This window comes from Achroia grisella, unplaced genomic scaffold, assembly GCF_030625045.1.
Source record: "Achroia grisella isolate CSIRO2021 unplaced genomic scaffold, CSIRO_AGI_Agris_v1 utg642, whole genome shotgun sequence".
NCBI lineage: Eukaryota > Metazoa > Arthropoda > Insecta > Lepidoptera > Pyralidae > Achroia > Achroia grisella.
Genome location: NW_026712979.1, coordinates 1,541,235 through 1,560,025, shown reverse-complemented (window position 1 = coordinate 1,560,025; position 18,791 = coordinate 1,541,235). Strand labels below are relative to the sequence as shown.

At 33.7% G+C, this 18,791-nt stretch overlaps 2 protein-coding genes across 2 annotated transcripts in view; one reads left to right on the top strand and one right to left on the bottom strand.

Annotated features, from left to right (window-relative positions):
• Positions 1–18,791, top strand: part of LOC131849507 (dynein axonemal heavy chain 2) — an 88,968-nt gene that overhangs the window by 4,975 nt on the left and 65,202 nt on the right. Inside the window, exons 4-19 of the mRNA XM_059199586.1 lie at positions 357–627; positions 1,189–1,470; positions 1,704–2,298; positions 2,389–2,593; positions 2,675–2,812; positions 3,933–4,079; positions 5,496–5,618; positions 6,309–6,403; positions 6,853–6,928; positions 7,264–7,389; positions 12,694–12,792; positions 14,984–15,223; positions 16,248–16,362; positions 16,935–17,183; positions 17,486–17,682; positions 18,347–18,508. Coding sequence (XP_059055569.1) covers positions 357–627; positions 1,189–1,470; positions 1,704–2,298; positions 2,389–2,593; positions 2,675–2,812; positions 3,933–4,079; positions 5,496–5,618; positions 6,309–6,403; positions 6,853–6,928; positions 7,264–7,389; positions 12,694–12,792; positions 14,984–15,223; positions 16,248–16,362; positions 16,935–17,183; positions 17,486–17,682; positions 18,347–18,508 — 3,120 coding nt within the window. The remainder of the gene's footprint in view (positions 1–356; positions 628–1,188; positions 1,471–1,703; positions 2,299–2,388; positions 2,594–2,674; positions 2,813–3,932; positions 4,080–5,495; positions 5,619–6,308; positions 6,404–6,852; positions 6,929–7,263; positions 7,390–12,693; positions 12,793–14,983; positions 15,224–16,247; positions 16,363–16,934; positions 17,184–17,485; positions 17,683–18,346; positions 18,509–18,791) is intronic.
• LOC131849508 (DNA-dependent metalloprotease dvc-1) lies at positions 7,845–12,341 on the bottom strand. The gene is made up of 3 exons (XM_059199588.1): positions 12,059–12,341; positions 10,847–11,081; positions 7,845–9,549 (listed from the first exon to the last, which is right to left on the bottom strand). Exons 1-3 carry the CDS (start codon positions 12,214–12,216, stop codon positions 7,972–7,974), a joined length of 1,971 nt encoding a protein of 656 aa, XP_059055571.1. The 5' UTR covers positions 12,217–12,341; the 3' UTR covers positions 7,845–7,971.

Genomic DNA, 18,791 nt, shown 5'->3' with positions numbered 1-18,791 from the left:
ATATGTACCTAATGGTGAACAACATTTATTTGAAAGAGCAACACGCAATTTTCTTGCTCGTTCTTCTTGTGATGAGTTTGCTTTCGTAGAATAAAAAATATCTTCTTATAATTTTATAAACTCGAAAGTTTGTGAGTTTGGATGGATGGATGTTTTTTTACTTTTTCACGCAAAAACTACTGAACAGATTTTAACTACACTTATAGCTACACTTATATGACTATTCAAAAACGCAATCAACACGTTCTTGGCAGAACGGTCGTGTTCATTATGTGGTGGGATAAGAGGCTGAAGATAACAAAAAATCTTATATTAAGTTCGTTTGAGTAAAGATTATTTCCATTTTTTCAAAACAGGCGATTGAAGAATGGTTTCTGGAGCCACGAGCTCTCATCCTGTGCGTATTCTTCAAAGGGGATAAGCTAAAGGCAATGCCCGATATGCCATTGGTACCTGTCTTCGACCTGACATACTTTTTGCGACAACCGGATTTTGTATTCAAAGCAGAAACCTTCCATGATGACATAGTATTTGGAACATTTGTAGATTCTGTGGAAGCGAACATGATACAGATCTTGGAGTACATGTATGCACCGTATTTCTTCGCTGTCAACACATGGCCCGATAGTAAGTTAAAGTACTTACAAATCCCCTCGTTTCTTACGGTACCACGCTATATCAGGTTGATTACAAATGATCTCTTTTTTAGATAAATTCACGGTAAAGCATTTAATTATAATTTAAAACAAAAACTTAGGTAGATACAGATCCCTTTACATCGTCTAAAATATCATAATTATCTAAAACCTTTTTAAGATATTTCTTATCTAGAAAATGAGAAAAATAATATTCCTGGATAATTCATTCCATCTAGTCTCAAGCAGACCTTGTGTGATGGGTACTAAACAACTGACATGGATACTTAGATATATTTTTTTGTACATACATTATATACATAGAAACAATACAACAATCGAGATGTATGTCTGCTATACAATAACACTCATGAATGTGTACTATGCGAGGAATAGAACCTGCGACTATTGGAAATAAAGCGGTAAACTAAACAGCTAGACCGTCAAGGATTTTTTAAGACAAAAAGCTAGATACCCACCGCAACTCATGAGTCTGATACCTATTTAATCACAGGCCATCGCTATAAATATAAAAACAGAACATTACTTTCAGGTGTAAAAAGCGAATTCTGCTCTCACATCCACACATTTCTTGCGAAACTCACAGACATGTACTACAAAATGCTTGGTCTTACTGTTCTCTACATACCTCGAGAAGGCCAACAATTAACTTTTGAGATGGCCAGTGCTGATCGGGAATTAGTTAAGAGGTTAGAAGGCGTCGTGGTATACTGGACTCATCAGATCAAGTCCTGTATAGAAGACCAAGCGTTCGTGGCATCACAGAAAGAACTTTTGTGCCCAAGTGATGAATATGACTTCTGGATATATAGACGTAAGTTGTTCATTTGTTTAATAAAAAAATAAAAGATTATAGAACCTAACCTAAAGATCTTATCGATGCAAATAATTGGCTGTAAATTTGCAGCTAATATGAAATTTTAATAATTGTTTGACCTGTTACGACAAAAAGAGATAACAAAAAATTAATATGCAAAGACAATAGTCTTCAATTTCTAATCCTTGGTAATGATATCCAATCATGTTAACTGCAAATTCTTTTTATAGATGAGAATCTTAGCGCTCTACGGCATCAACTGAAAAACCCCGCCGTAAGATATATCACGAAGATCTTAGTAACAACGCATTCCACATTCATTCACCAGTTCCAATCTCTTTGCGAAGAAATCGTTCAAAAGATAAACGAAGCGACATCTAATATCGAATACCTTCAAGTCATCAAACAACCTTGCGCCATATTAGAATGCGTCGAAGACCCTGACGAGATCTCTAACCATATACCTCAAATTATTAACTTATTTAGATTTATTTGGATGGAATCTCCTTACTACAACTCTGAAACTCGTATCACTAACATCTTTAAAGCACTGAGTAATCAGATTATAATTTTATGCAGAACTTATATTCAACTTGATGAATTATTTGATGGCGCGACAAAGAAGGCTCTTGGAGAGTTTAGTAAATGTATAGACTGTTGCAAAAAATATAGGGAGATCTACGACACGATGGCGGAAGCCCATAATGAGATTAAACCTGGTAGTTGGGAACTGGATACAAGATCTATTTTCAATTACATTGATTCCTTTGTGCAGAGATGTTTCGACATGTTGGATGTGTGTAATTGCATGATTATATTTGGAAGGTAAGATATATTGATTTATCTTGAGGGTCATGTAAAAGCAAAAGTAGATTTTACAAATAATGTAATCTTTAATGGTGTCTTCTATTTTAGGATCGATGAATTAGAAAACATCAACAGACCTATGTTTGGAGGTGCTCACGGCGACAAATTTGAGGCTAAATGTGATCAAATCGAACATATGTTCCATGATGCTTTGGATCATGTTAAACGAGTATCTGTCTCTATACTCGACGTACAAGCCCCATCTTGGTACGATGATATGTTGCAATTCAGGACTGTTATTAAAGATATTGAGGTAATAAAACATGATAACTAGAAAGTGTCAAATTAAAAAAAAACTAAATTTTATTAATTAAACCAATCTTCATACTTATAGATAATAATTGAAAATCTCGTCGAGACAGTATTCGAAGGCGTCAATCACGTTGAAGAAGCCGTAATTGCGTTGTACTCTTTGAATAATTACTCTAAAAGAAAAAATTTGAAGCGTATCTTTAAAAGAAAAACAGCTGAGGTAAAATGAACATTGATATCTCAAAGACAGTACGTAGAAAATAAGGTATTTAGGTGAAATAGATAAGATACGGTAGTAGATATACACGTATTTCCAACAAATAGATAATAGCATTAATGCGTTTGATACAAAGCAAGAAACAACCGATGTATTAAAAAGATCTTTCTATATTATGCTCAATATGATCACGTATACTATAATCTTCTGTATCAACAGAAGTACAAAAGGGGTATTGCTGAAGTTATTACTGTGTCTAATGAGAAAACATTAACTGATAATCAGACCAAAATGTTTCATAATAATACTAGGAGCGGTGCAGTACTTACTGGTCGTCTAAAAATATAATCAAAACATCTCGTTACTTGATTGCATTGTGCAAATAATGTAGTCATCTACACAACATCCACTGGTATTTGCTTTTACAAACTCTTGAACTAATTAAGTATTAAAATTTTCGAAATTGCTCTTTATTTATATGTTACTGGTTAAAAGAAGTAATTCAGAATTTAAAATATCTTTATTCATGTAGGTCTATTACAGACTCTTATGATATGTCAAATCTACCGTCAGTTCGGAATGATTTCGAGATGAGAACTGACAAGAAACTCATCTCGTAATCGTTTCAAATAAATTTATACCTTTATTTGCTTTTACAAACTCCTAAACTGATTAAGTATTAACATTTTCTCTAAATTGCTCTTTATTTATAAGTTCCTGGTTAAAAGAAGTAATTCAAAATTCATAATATCGTTATTCATGTAGGTCTATTACAGGCTCTTATGATATGTCAAATTTACCGTCAATTCGGAATGATTACAAGATGAGAACTGACAAGAAACTCATCTCGTAATCGTTTCAAATAAATATTATACAAGTTTATAATAATACAGACTCATTATAAATTCAAATTTGGGAGAATAATGTGTAGTACCACATTCGGGAGTTGCCCAAGAGCCTACTAGCTCTTGCAGTGTAGTATTTACTGGCAGGAAGCGAGCTGGCGTCGAAATGGTACTTAGGTATAGGCATATCATATCCTTCCTAATATACAAGTTTTTCAATTATTTCTATAGTTTTCCTAAAACATCAGTCAATTCTAATACCAAACACTTATATTTAGGTGTGGGCAATGTTCAGTGACGAAGTACAAGAAGCAAAGAAAGACATGGTATCAACTCGTAGTCAGCACCCCGCCGATCTACCCACCTTTGCTGGTCGAGCAATAGTCTTGAAAATGAGGAAGAATCGCCTTCTTTACTTGAAGAAAGTACGATCTTGAAATGCATAGAATATCCATTAGAATAAGAATAATTTATTGCTGACAATTACATAAAAAGTACATTCTCGGCTTCTGTGGTTTATCAGTTGGCACATCGCTTTACATCCGATGATAGCGGATTCGATTCCTCGCACGATGCAAACATTTCATAAGTATGATTGTTTGTATGGGTCTGGGTGTTTACTATATCTAATATGTATGTATTTACAAAAAAATATATGTCTATGTAGGTATATCTGATAAAAATTCTGTTTGAAAATATTTTTAGGTATAAGTAACCTGCCTATAAAATTCGACTATATACATGTAGTAGATGGATTTAATAGGCACCTATATATCTACAAAAAATACGAATAATAATAATATTTTTTTCTCGGCTTTTGTCGGTAATATTGGTATGTACGGACCTTTTTTTTTACTTGGAGAAAATCCCTCATGGATCCGCCCGCCCCGGGGGAGGCAAGCGGGTACTGTGAGACTCCTACTCACTAAAAACTCCAAGGTATCCAGATCGGTCTGGGTGTTTTCTATGTATATTATGTATGTATTTACAAAAAAAAAACTAAGTATTTATATCAGTTGTCTAGTATCCATAACACAAGCTCTGTTTACAGTGGAACTGGATGACGCTGTGTTAATTGTCCAGGATTATTTATTTTTTTACATTTAAAGCAGCGGACTTCAACATTTTACAAATCGAGGTCCTAATTTTTTTTTTTTGTACAGCGGGCCGCAGTATAGGTTTTTTTATAAGCATTTTTTTATTTTATATTAAAGATACTCTTTATTATTTCATTGTTGTCGTTAATGAGAGTGGGTCTATGATGTTGGCGGGCCGCAATAAACACATCGGCGGGCCGCAAGTGGCCCGCGGGCCGCGGGTTGAAGACCCCTGATTTAAAGGATACGTAATTAAAGGTGGCAATAGGACCAGGTTCAGCGTATGCCGACAGGATGCTCCTGTACGGCGCTGCTTTTCAACCGGATCCTTCTAGATAGATAGATAAGTTCTTTATTCAACAATTACAAACACATAGCATACATGAGATACATTTTATAAATAGAAATAAAGTTTACAAATTAAATAATACAGAAATATAATATTACAAAATAAAATAAAATGGAGATGGCTTTATGTGTCGCAATGATGAAGAGGCAACCAACTCAGCATGAAGCTACAGATAACTCTGCAGCGCTGATATTCTGTTGGCTCCTATAATTAAATACATATATACGTGATTATATATTACACTTCGAGCTCTTAAACAATTATACAATTACAAAACATTATACAATATATAAATAGATTAAAAATGATGTGATGTGTTATGTTATATATATTGTTAACCTATCTACCTTACCTACGAATTATAACATGTAGCAGGTTTTTGGTTTTGTTTGTAGGTAATGACGGATGCGTCTGTATGGTTAATTCCTTGCAGCAATTCCGAGGATGTGATTATGCACGTTAATAGACTCATGGGAGCCATTGATGTCGCAGTTCGAGAACTCTTCATATCTTGGACGGTAAAACTATTACTAATATTAACCCTTTCAAACCTAAATTATTTTGTCATCCGATGAATTTGGTAAATTGTGTGTCTATAAAAAAAGATAAAACAAATTATAGCCTTAAACTAATCAAAACAAATTAATAATTGAGTAGTTTATAAGTGAACCAATTAATACAATCGTTCAAAATAGTGTTATATTATATTTTATGTCTACAATTGTGTACGCCAGTTTTGAAAAGGTTAAAAAGCCAAAGAGTTTGGTTTGATTTTGGTTCATTGAAGTGTCTAATCCCAAGTTATTAGGTTCGAATTGAAAAATCCTAACGCTCGGCAGACCATTTACCCCGGAAGGCTTATATATAGCCTACATGCAATCACGAACAATATTTCACGCAAAATTGGGGTCAGCAAGTCTGAAATACTTCTACATTATAGTTAACTAGCTACCCGCCTTGGCTTCGCACGGGTGAACATGCATTATGAATAAAAGCCTTCCTCTTGAATCACTCTATCTACTGTTAAAAACTTATTAAAATCCGTTGCATAGTTTAAAAGTTCTAAACGAACTGCGTGGAAGCAATTTCATTTTATACTGTTCAATTGGAACGCAGAAATCGGAAACCTGATAGAAGAAAATAAACATGTTTAATCAAATATAAATCATTTTTCTGTGGAAATATATAATACCAATTAATATTTACAGCACAACTTTGACGAAAAATGTGGAGCGGGGCTGAACAAAACACTAATGCGGAAAAGCGTAGAAAATCCAGGCTTACTGGAATGTAATATTGATGTGTAAGTAACTAAGCTAACACCATATCAAACCAGGCAGGATAAAATGTCTGTATTAAGAAAATAAAAGCTGGAAATATTTAACTTTTCATTGTACATTAGTGTTTTATTCATCATTATCATCGCAGCCCGGAAGACGTCCACTGCTGGACATAGGCCTCCCCCAAAGATCTCCACGACGATCGGTCCTGCGCTGCTCGCATTCAATGCCTTCCAGCGATCTTGACCAGATCGTCGGTCCACCTTGCTGGAGGCCTTCCCACGCTGCGTCTTCCGGTCCGTGGTTGCCACTCGAGGACTTTACTGCCCCAACGGCCATCTGTCCTACGAGCTATGTGCCCTGCCCCCTGTGTTTTATTATTATACTTTAAATACGAATAATGTTAATTTCTGTGTGCTAAACACCTTATATATGGTGTTTAACTGAACACATTATTGTTTTTCTTACTCAGTAATATTTTGGAGCTATGCAAAGAAGCAGCCCACTGGGAGAATTTAGGCATGGACATACCTCTGCATGCTTTTCAGGTAAAGTACCTTCTACAATTAACACCTTAGGCGCCATGTGTACATTTTTGTTACACAGTGTCTGGAACTCTGTATTCAAAAGTATACACATCTTTCTACTTAGTAAACGCGCCGAGTATCCTTTTGGAACACGTTCTCTATACATCTATTACACAAATAAAAGCCTGTCGCATTTTTCCGATGTAAATCGTCTGGGAATCAGTGATTTTACAAAAAATTGAATTTTTTTTTAACGGTCACTTAGGTAGGATCTGGCGCTGAGGATGTTAAGAACATCAAATGGAACACTGTTCAGAGTTAAGGAGATGTTTGAAAATATATCATTTGTTCTATAGGTGTACATGAAAAGCAAGACAGTGTTTTATGTTTACGAAAGCGTGCTAGCTGTTGTGAAGGGATATAACAAGATTTTGGACTCATTATCAGATGAAGAGCGACTTCTTTTCAAACCACTGACCACGGTAAGCATACGGTCCACGCTCATCACGTAATTAATAAAGTATTAAAAATATGACTGACACCACTGATTATCTGTAGTCATTCAAAGGTAAGAAATAAGTTTATAATAATGAACTCCGAAAATTAATCTAATTATAGAGTATCAACTAGTTGACTCGCGCCATTTCCTCTGCATCACACTTGACTTTAATTTAAACCATAATTCACCCAATTTACATAACCTCTTTTTAGGTTATGGCCTATGTGTTATTCTGTTCTTTAAGCTATATTACTGTAAAGCTTCATCAAAATCCGTTAGGATTTTTTGCGTGAAAGATGTAACAAACATTCATCCATTCATGGACTCATAAACTTTCGCTTTTATAATATGAGATAAGAGTTCATCAGTATCTGTAACGTTTGATAGGTGTTTGTTATAGATATACAAATGTATTTCATCGATTATTTATTCTAATATCACAATCATTACATAAGATCAATTATCAGTAATGCTATTAAATAATATAACATAAATACTTGTAATTATAATAGTCTTCAATGGCTTAAATTCAAATCAAATTAGATAACCTAGTTCATTATTTATTTTAACTTAAACATTCATCTAAATGTGCATTCATATCTGTTGTTTCAATCATCTCAAGACAGCAAGGACAAGGTGTTTTAGTCCCAGTAGCATTCATAGTCATAGTTTCATCGAATATGTCATCATCATCATCATCATCTATTATGATGGTATTGTTAGCAAAACTGTTGGAAGTACCTTCAACAGGGGCATCTGTGTCGTTGAAAAATGAAATACAATCATCAAGATGCTCTCCTATTGGTTTGTCAACTTCCATTCCACAACAAGGACATTTTTGTTTATTTAGTTCCGTAAGTATGTCTTTACTAGTACCCGGTTCAATCTTTATAGGTGGAATTCTTGTTTCAGTCGCAACATCATCTAAAAATGACGATAAAAATCCAATGTCCGGCTCCTTTGGCTCCTCTTTAGGTACTATAAAATTATCTGATTTCCTAATATGTTTATCAAAAGTTATCTTTTTAACAATTGATTTTACTTTATTGATATCAATGGGATCGAAAGAGAGGCTTGAATCTACAGCAGGTTCTTTTTTTATTTGAACATTTTCGTGTTGTATATTAGTGAAATTTCTAGAAATATTATTGTATTTACTGATATCTTCCGTCTTTATAGATTTAACTATGTGAGTATTGTCTATAATTTGACTAGATTGTACTGTATCAAAATTTTGGTGGTCTTGACTTAATTGGTCTAATACTTCCTTATTCAGACACTCATCTAAGTGCCTGTTTATTACATTACTATCTACTTTGCTTTTGCAGACAGGACAATCTACTAGATTTACAGGTACTGCTATAATTTTCTTATCTGTTTGAGTTATTTTAAAATCTTGACCATACAAGTCTTTTAATACAGTAGTCGCTGTATTTTTAAAGTAATCGTCAATTTTTCTCACTTTCATTGGAGGAGAAATAAAATGTGAATTATTCTTATTGTCAGTTGATTTCACTAAATTATTTGTACCACATATAGAATTATTTCGAATCAATTGTTTTCCTTTCATTGTAGAATTTGATTGGCTATTTTTATTTTCGGGAAGGAATTTCTTTGCCCAAATATCTCTTACGGTCTCCACTACATCAGCTGAATTAGACCGTTTCCTACTGCCAGCAATAGTTTGACCATTACCGGTAAATGGAGTTGGGTTCTTTTTTGGACTATTTTGAGGGTTAATTGTGACGCCTTTCTTAGTTTCAATAACCGTATTAATGTTATTAGATTTTAAACCGGTAGTAGGCACTGTTTTAGAATTTTTTATTATTGGTGTAAGAGGTTTACGCACATCCTTTGGAATATCATTTATTGTTTTAATATTTTTCCCAACAATATTATTGTTATTATTAATATATTTTTTGATATCAGCATTTGTTTTAGGTACAGTTGTTTTTGCCTTCGCCTTTTTTTCTGGTTCCTTGATTTTAACAAATGTTCCACCACATGTTTTTTGATGTGTTGACCACCAATAATCATTAGGCCCTGGGGCGCTGTTTCGAGAGCGACGAACTATACCAAAATATGGTTTCCTAGTTTGACATGGGCCATTACATCTCCACCAGTGGGTTAAATATAATTTTACCTGGAATTTATATCAAAATAATTACACAAATTCAACATGGAACGTAGAATTAATTAAAAAAGATGTTTGATAAACTAGTTTAAAAATTGTAAGATTTTTTAAATTTTTACTTTCATTGTCTGTCTGTCTGAATCTGAATAAGAATGCATGTAGGTGTAGAGGTACTTTGGGACTTTTGCGAATTAAATAATAATGGCAATTATTTAACTAAATTAACTATTATAATGAAATTATTAATTTTAAAATAATAATTATGCATATACTAATATGTAATACACCTAGTCAAATTTAAATTACAATTTGGCAGCCGATTATACTAATATAAACAAGAAACAAATTGAAAAATTAGTCAATTGTGGTAAATTCACAATGTGAAATTTATCATTATCATTTCTAAGGGGAACTACTACATGGAGCTCAACCTGACATGGAATATGCCATGAATGGGGTCTTTAGTCCATAATATTAACAATCCCCTTACCACCTATATCTCATGTTAAGTGATACTAAAAAATATGGGATTATTTAGCCTAATTTAAGCGTATGAGCAAAGCAGTACATTTGAGCTAGTATAAAATTTGTATACTAGCAACTAATTTATTGATCAAAGTATAAATGTACAGTGTAAATTAAATATAAATTAGAAGTAAATTTTCTATAAGACACACCACAGATAAGACTATTATTTGTAAACTGAAATATAATATGTATATAGATACAACTTGATTGAAAATATAATTGTTCTAGGCCATTTTTCCTTTCACTAACATACTTAATTAATGTTATATAGTTAACAGACATTTTTTAATGTGTTCCTCAAACATAATTAATGCATATTTTCCACAAATATGATGTGTTATTGCAATAGTGTACATAGTAATAGAGAATAGCGTTGCAGATTTATTTGTAGCTTTGACCAAGGTGAATATAAAGCCACTTCTATGTCTTTTATTTGTATTTTTTCTGTACCTGTATGCTATTACATGTTTATAATTAAATTTTTATAAATTAATCTTTATTCATTATAAAGAATTTATCTTTTTTTTTCCTATTGTAAATTTTGCAATCAGTCATGTGGACTAAAAGCAGATGTGGTTATCAGTATATAACAGGTAGTACGCTGCTCTGCTGTCTGACTACCTTGGTCAAATATATCACACCTTTTCTTTAATTGATGCATGTTTTCAAGTATTGTAAGTTGTAATCGTAATTTGTATCTATTGCTGTAGTTATTAATTACAACCTTAACCAGGGGATCTATCTATATAAGCATATTAATTATAATTTATATCCTTACCTCATCATGAAAGTCATGATAAATACTTATGTTCAAACCAGCAGACTTGTTTATTCGGTGCATGTGAGATTTAAAGTTGGGGCCATGTCCATCTCTCTCTCTATCTTGACATGTGATGAAGAGGTAAGCATGAATCATCTCATGAAGAAGTGTCTCAATGAGATCTTTACGGGACCGCAGCTTTAGCAGTGGCTCACTAAGGGCTATATCACAGAGTCCACCTCTGCCTTCATAGCTGTAATAATTATTATTATAATCATGTACAATATTTGTTTGAAAGAATTACAAGTTGAGTTTCTTGTCAGTTCTTTTCATTTTGAAATTATTCTGAACTGACTGTAGATTAGACATATCATAAAAGTCTGTAATAGACCTATATGAATAAAAATATTTTGAATTTAAATTAAGAAATGTAAAATACAACAGACTTGGTAATCCAGGGTTTAGGATACTGCTTTACTTCTGATGTTCATTGGATTCTTTGCACAATATAAAACATTTTTATTCATGTTCATGTTTAAATTGGTTTTTGTATTTAAAAAATGTTTAAAAAGTCACTTGTTTAGTGCCCATAATACAAGCTCTGCATAGCTTGGGATTAGTTGACACTGTGTGAATTGTCCTGAAATATTAATTGAATCACTATTCAAGAGGAAGATTTTATCCATATAATACATGTATAAATCCGGGGTGAGTAGCTAGTATACAATAATTATAAATATCACTGAAAAAAGTTGAAAATGATGCTACATGAAGTAAACCAGAATGTAATAATCAAATAATATCTCAGGACAATTCAGTGTCAACTAATCCCTATCCATAAAAAAAACTGCTTCAAAATCTGTCACATAGTTTTAATGATTTAAGCACACATAGGTACACTAGGTTGTTTTACACTATGTGTATGATATGAAACATTATAAATATAAATACGCGACATTTACCGATAGAAAGCCTTTTAGCACAGTTTGTCATTTAAAAATAAGACAGAGCAAGAGTATAATTCTGCTGGAAATAATGTAGGTATATAAACTCTTTGATTGGTCTGTTTTAATTAGCAGGGTTTTGTTTTGGCTGTAATAAGTCTAACAATAATTATATGTTAAATATAATTTTTTGAACAAAAAGCTAAATTAATTTCCAGCTGAACAAATTATTGTCTACTTATTGTATGTTTTTGTAAACGCAAATAAAATAATGAAGTATATTTACGAGCATATCCCAGCACAAGAATACATTCTCTTGCTCCATCTGACCACTGCTCTGCTAGCTAGTTTTGTAAAGAAAAACAGTTTGTCGAAATGTAGAAACAGTGTATGCACATTGGGAGTAGGGTCTATAAGTTCCAATTCTGGGTCCCCCAAGTTCATGATTTATCTTGAATTTTAATGGCATTTATATGGAATAATAATATTATTATGGATTTCAAAACAGCAGCTAGAGATATTAACAAATATGAAATAAAACTATTCTTCGTTGGTCTATTACGAGGCTTCGCAATTTTCAAATTATTATGACGTTTTGTTTATTTTGAAAATTCTCATTTGACAAAGAAATGACAATGACATGCAATGTCATGTCAGTATCAGAATTGTTTAAAATTCGAATTCGAGCATAGAACAAGTTTAACAAAGTCTGTTTTTTTTGCGTTTTACTGCTCTGGAAAAAAGCCTGTTTTATGTATATATTGCCAGTATAATAAAAAAAACTATTGTAGTAGATTGTTATTGAAATAAATATAATTCTTGAAACTGATGAAATAACTTTGAAGATTTATTAGTATGTTCTTTTTAACAGAAGCTGAATACAGTCATGTAGCATTAAAATAATTATTATTTGTTTTTTAGGCTTGTGAGAAAAAAGTTCAACCGGGCATTACCAAATTAACCTGGACTTCAACCATGTCTGATGCCTATATTGCTGACTGCGTAACACAAATCGGAGAAGTTAGTATATGAATATTAACTTATTTAGTATAAGAAAATGTTCTACTAATATTATAGTTGTAAAAAGTTTATGTTTTTAAGATCTCTGGTATAGTCTTATAAAAAAAAATATTACCAATTTATACGACCCGTGTCTCACGCGTCCATAGGATACAATGACCGTTTACCATCAAATGGGTCGTATGCTTATTTGCCACTTATTCTTAGTATAAATACCTATACCTGTCCCGCCTACACTATGCTACCAAGGAACAAGACATATATCCGGACCAAAACCTAACATTGAGGGTAACGCAGCTGGAATCGAGTCACAACGCGAGCTTCAAAGCGTTCGTGGCCCAAGTTCCCACCAATATCCTTCCCACCTTCATGACATCCTACTGGATCATCATTCCTACTGGACGAGGGGGGTGGTCTATCGACGCTACCGTGGCAGATTGCCTTCGTCAGTGCCGTGACCATAGAGACAATTCTATTTACTTTTTTCTTATTATTTCTTATGTATGTTATTCAAATTCAAATTCAAATTCAAAAATCATTTATTCATGTAGGACATTTTAGCCGCTTATGAACGTCAAATTTTTACATTATAATTTTATTTTTTTCCCTACCGTCCAGTTCGGTATATAGATCCAATTGAGAAGAACTGGCAAGAAACTCAATTGAATTACTTTTTTTTTAAAGCCAGTTTATTTACAATGTATATTTATATAGGTGTCTATGTCTAACATTAAATGAAAATTCAGTGCATGAACAACTATTGCCATGCACACTCGTCATTCAAGTAATCGTTTAGTGAGTAATAGGCTTTGCTCAGTAAATATGATTTAACAGATGTTTTGAATTTATTTAAGGGTAATTCCAACATATCCTTTGGTATCTTATTGTAAATTTTTATACCTATTCCCATAAAAGACCTATTAACTTTTTCTAAACGATACTTGGGGACAGCAAGTTTGTCTTTAAATCTTGTATTAATATTATGAATATTGCTGTTTTTTGGAAATAAGTCAAGATTTTTATGAACATATAGGATATTTGAATATATAAATTGAGAAGCAACGGTGAGAATATTTGCCTCTTTGAATTTCTCTCTTAATGAGTCACGACTCTTCATACAGTAGATCGCTCGAACGGCACGTTTTTGTAATATGAATATATTTTTAATATCTGCCGCTTTTCCCCATAGTAATATTCCATAAGAGAGTAAACTATGAAAATAACTAAAATAGACTAATCTAGCAGTATCAGTATCAGTGTACTGTCTAACCTTACGCACGGCAAAAGCTGCTGAACTTAGTTTCGCTGCAAGGCTTTGAATTTGTGCACCCCATTGTGTTTTATTATCTAGTGTGATTCCTAGAAAGACAGTAGATTCTATAAATTCCAGAGATTCGTCATTTAATTTAATATTGCAATTAGTATTAAAACTTTTAGACAGAGAGAAATTAACACATTTTGTTTTTTTAGCGTTTAACATAAGATTGTTAGCTGTAAACCAGTGCAGGAGACGCCGCAAAGCACTATTTACATCGTCATAATTATTAGTCATTCTATTAACTTTAAAAATCAATGAAGTATCGTCTGCAAATAATACTATGCCGCATCTATCCTGCATGGCATATGGGAGATCATTAATGTAAACTAGGAATAAAAATGGACCGAGAATAGATCCTTGAGGTACACCCATTTGCACAAGTGACCCGTCAGACGTAGCGTTGCTAACCTTCACTTTCTGTATTCTATCAGATAGATAAGATTTTATTAAATTTAAAGCATTGTCTTTGACGCCATAAAAAGCAAGTTTTTTTAGCAATGTATTATGATCAACGCAATCAAAAGCCTTAGAAAGGTCACAAAAAACACCTATCGCATCCATTTTAGTTTCCCATGCAGCAAATACGTGTCTAAGCAACTCTGCACCTGCGTCTGTAGTTGAACGACCTTTGGAAAAACCGAATTGACTATTGTGGATTAAATTATTTAAATTTAAGTTAGTCTATAAGGTATATATGATATGGGTCATGTAGCCTGAATTAAATGAATAAATAAATAAACAAAAAAAGAGTTGTACCGCTTGATACTACTTACAACATTCGATAGTTGCTAAACATCAACAACATACGAATGCATTGCTTTGCATAAATGAAGTCCCAGGTTCGATATTAATTTGCTTGTTTTATTTTGACAGCTTCAAGACTTTTTAACGACTTATAAAAATTGTAACGTTAATCTAGTCAAAATAATGGAAAGAGTGTGCGCCACGCCATTCATAGCATTTGACAATTATAATATATTTGAAATACATGTATTTCGAGAAAATATTCGTACCATGGAGAGTGAAGGTGCGGCAAAAATTTTGGATATGTACAAAGAAATAATTACGTATCTCGTGATTGTTTATGAAGGATTCGAAGCTTATATTACTCAGGTAATTAGATCTTACAAGCCCAATTTTCACTCAGCCCGAGTGGGCAGGGAAGTGTGCAGCGCGAGAGTGTAAACCCGATACTTCCCATGCCATTAGCGTTGCCACTCACGCTGCCCGGCTCTCCCTCGATTGTCGGTTTTTCGTGTGCGAGTCAAAGGACTGGCAGCGCGAGTGGCAGCGTGTATTTACATTCAGCCCTCTCACTCAGTTGTCGCCTGGCGTTTTAAGCAGAAGGTAAGGTAATTGACACTTACTCGCGTCCACTCCCGTCGACGCTGACGCGGCAATATTTCCGGCAGTGCGAGTGGCAGGGTAAGCAGCTGAATGTAAACGTAACAAATAGTATAAACACGAAAGTTTAGAGTATGGATAGAAAAATGGATGGATGATTGATAATTTTTCACGCAAAAACTACTGAACACATTATGAAGAAATTTACCGGGTGATTTCTAGGTACATTATATATGCATTTAAAAAATATATCTAAGTATATATACCAGTTGTTTAGTATCCATAACATAAGCTCTGTTTATCTTGGGACTAGATGGCGCTGGGTGAGTTGTCTATAGAACATCTGTTATTAACTAGTTAATCCCGCAAACATTGTTCGGCCATATAAATTAATGTCAAAAATAGGGGTTGATTGTCCGAGAATGCGCCAACATCTATTTTTCATACCCCTCAATAATAAGGGTGACCATATTTTTTTTGTGTCAACTAAATAAAAAAATATATTTAGGATTCAAAAATACATAGAATTTAAAAGTTTGAACTTTTAAATTCTTTGTATTTTTGTAAAAAAAATATGGTGACCCTTATCATTGAGGGGTATGAAAAATAGGTGTTGGCGCATTCTTGGACCTATCTGTTATGTACACAAAATTGATAAAAGCCGTTTCGGTAAAGTAATTTCGGAGGAGTATGATAACAAAGCCACGCTAAGATAAACGGAGATAAACTACACTAGAGTTTTACATATTAGATATTAGAGAAAAAAGAACCTTTAACATATTGAATTTGACAGATGGCTGAGCATTGGATCAAATATGTCAGAAGATTTGACAGTCTTTTAGAAGATGCATTAAGATTATGTATAAAGTCGACAATGCAGAATATGTATAGATGTGTTCATGGTGATGGTATGATTTTTTTACCACTTTTGAATCTTACTAATAGCATTCTTGAGATTTAAGTGAATTAGTTAAACAAAAACAAAACAATAATAATAATTTCTATGCCACGTCAGGTTGTTTCAGCCACCTTGCACTGAATGCCATTACAGATTTTTTTTGACTACTCTAATGCTATTGACCGCAGCTGGTCTTTACAGCTTCACCGAACGATAGGGGGCGAGTGCAGATGGCACTCCCGTCGAAGGACTTATGAAGTGGCTGAAGGCCAAGTCCCGCCTGACAAATACAGACTGTAGTCTGAGTGCGCCGCTATGGGTTCAAACCTCCGTTCAGGCTGCCATAATTTTGAGCCTTGCTTGAATTGGACAGGGGACTGATCGGAGCGTTGAATGTCGAGGTTTTATTTATTAGACAAGGCAAGACTTACCTGTACTCGAGAGTATCTTGGACCTTTAACTTAAATCAATTAAAGTTAGCTTATGTATGTAAAGTTATGGAAGTTAACAGCAATATAAGTGCATCTAGGGACAAGATTTTTGCTATTTAGAAGATACTTTATCCAAAATTTCATATTCTAGGAACAATGGCGCCATCCCCTCTCATTAAAATGGATCTGTATTTAAGTAATAAAGCCATAGTATTCATTCCAACGCCCCATGAAATTGGCGACACGTTTACAACAATTCTTGAAGAAATTGTCCATATAACCAGTACTATACCGAGGTTATACGAGAAATTTGCTTTACCTGCGGGAGGTTTGAAGAGATTTTATGAAGCTATACAAGTTGATGCGGACTGTAACAAGCTGCAGTCTTTAATTGACTCGGGTAAATAATAATAATAATATTCATGGACAATTCACACAGCGCCATCTAGTCCCAAGCTAAGCAGAGCTTGTATGATTACTAGACAATTAATAAAGATACATAGATACATTTTTATTGTAAACACGTATACATATTACACATATAAATCACCCAGGCCGATACAAACAATCAAACTTATGAATACAAATGTTTGAGCCGTGTGAGGAATCGAACCCGCGACCATCGGAAGTAAGACGGTGTATTAAACCGCTAGAACCACTGAGCCCAATATCACATAATTAAACTAAAAATTCTCATTCCAGAAATCGAATATAATATTAACCTTGTGAATGATCACATACGAATGTGGGATCCTTACTCTCACATATGGAAGGTGGATAAGAATGAGTTTTTAGATCAGTATCGTAAAGAAAATCATACAGCAGTGGATTTTGATGCTTTAATAGTTAATTACGGTAACTTAGCCAATGCCGTGCAAATTCAAGAGACAGTCAATCAAGTATGTATTGAATATATGAATATTTTTTTAATGGATGATAATGGAATGGTATTCCCACCTGTGCTAAAGGTTTATGCTGATGGGGTACCAATGGAGGATGATAAGAGGAACATGAAGTCAGGTCAGTCAGTCAGTCAGTCAGTGAATTTACAATGATGGGATATCGTTGTAAATTTACCAGGAATTTATCAGGATTATTTCAGGGTCAATCGCGTGGAGATCAAAACGAGTTGGTACATTGCTAGTAGTGGGGTAATTAGTTCACATTTTAAACAATCCTCTTACCCCTATATATGTATTCACGAGTATGACGGATGAGCCAGTCATCTTTGCACTCATATTAGAGGGAGCACTTTTACCCGGGTCTACTGGGGGGAAGGAGTTTGAGTAGTTTGGACTAATAACCCCATTGCTAGCAATATACTATGTCACATAGACCTCCATGTGGTTTCACCTAGAAACCATCGTAATAAATTTATGGTGAATTTACCACGATGGGCTAACTGATTTGACCACATGTTCATCTTATTATCCTCCACTGGTGCCTTTCCAGCGTGAACTTGTAGCGTAAACGGGTGCACCATTCCATTATCATCTATAAGACCCGGGAAAGTTTGAACTTTATAGCGAACATGACTGTTTAAAGTTACGCATTATTTTATAGATACACTTCATAACTCTTAACTCGAGCAATCTGAAGAAATCGATTATTTCGCATTGTTTGGAATGGCAAGTTAAACTAGGGGAATTACTAAGAAAAATTACAGAAGAAGACATAGACAATGTTTATGCTTATGTAGAAAGAAGCAGCGAGGAAGCAATGAAGGTATTTTTGAATGCGATTTATACGTAACTAACGACCCGTCCAGGTTTGCACGAATGCATTACAAATCTTTTTCTCGGCTTGTTCTATACTGTAACACACATGTATTATACATATAAGCATTTTTCTTAAATCACTCTGTCGATGGCTGATAACTGCATTAAAATCCGTTGCGTAATTTAAAAGATATAAGCGAACAGACTGAGGCAGCGATTTTGTTATATATATTTTGTAAAAGATGCTTCTCATTAGATTACATTCTCATTAGATACTAGCTGTGTTCGCG

What these genes read in the sequence shown, in the direction of transcription:
- LOC131849508 (XM_059199588.1), bottom strand. Translation starts at nt 12,216, where the DNA reads ATGAACTTGGGGGACCCAGAATTGGAACTTATAGACCCTACTCCCAAT. An exon ending in TCTTGTGCTGGGATATGCTC is followed by an intron (nt 11,082 to 12,058) that starts GTAAATATACTT and finishes TAATTATTACAG; the next exon opens with CTATGAAGGCAGAGGTGGAC. An exon ending in ATCATGACTTTCATGATGAG is followed by an intron (nt 9,550 to 10,846) that starts GTAAGGATATAA and finishes TATAAATTCCAG; the next exon opens with GTAAAATTATATTTAACCCA.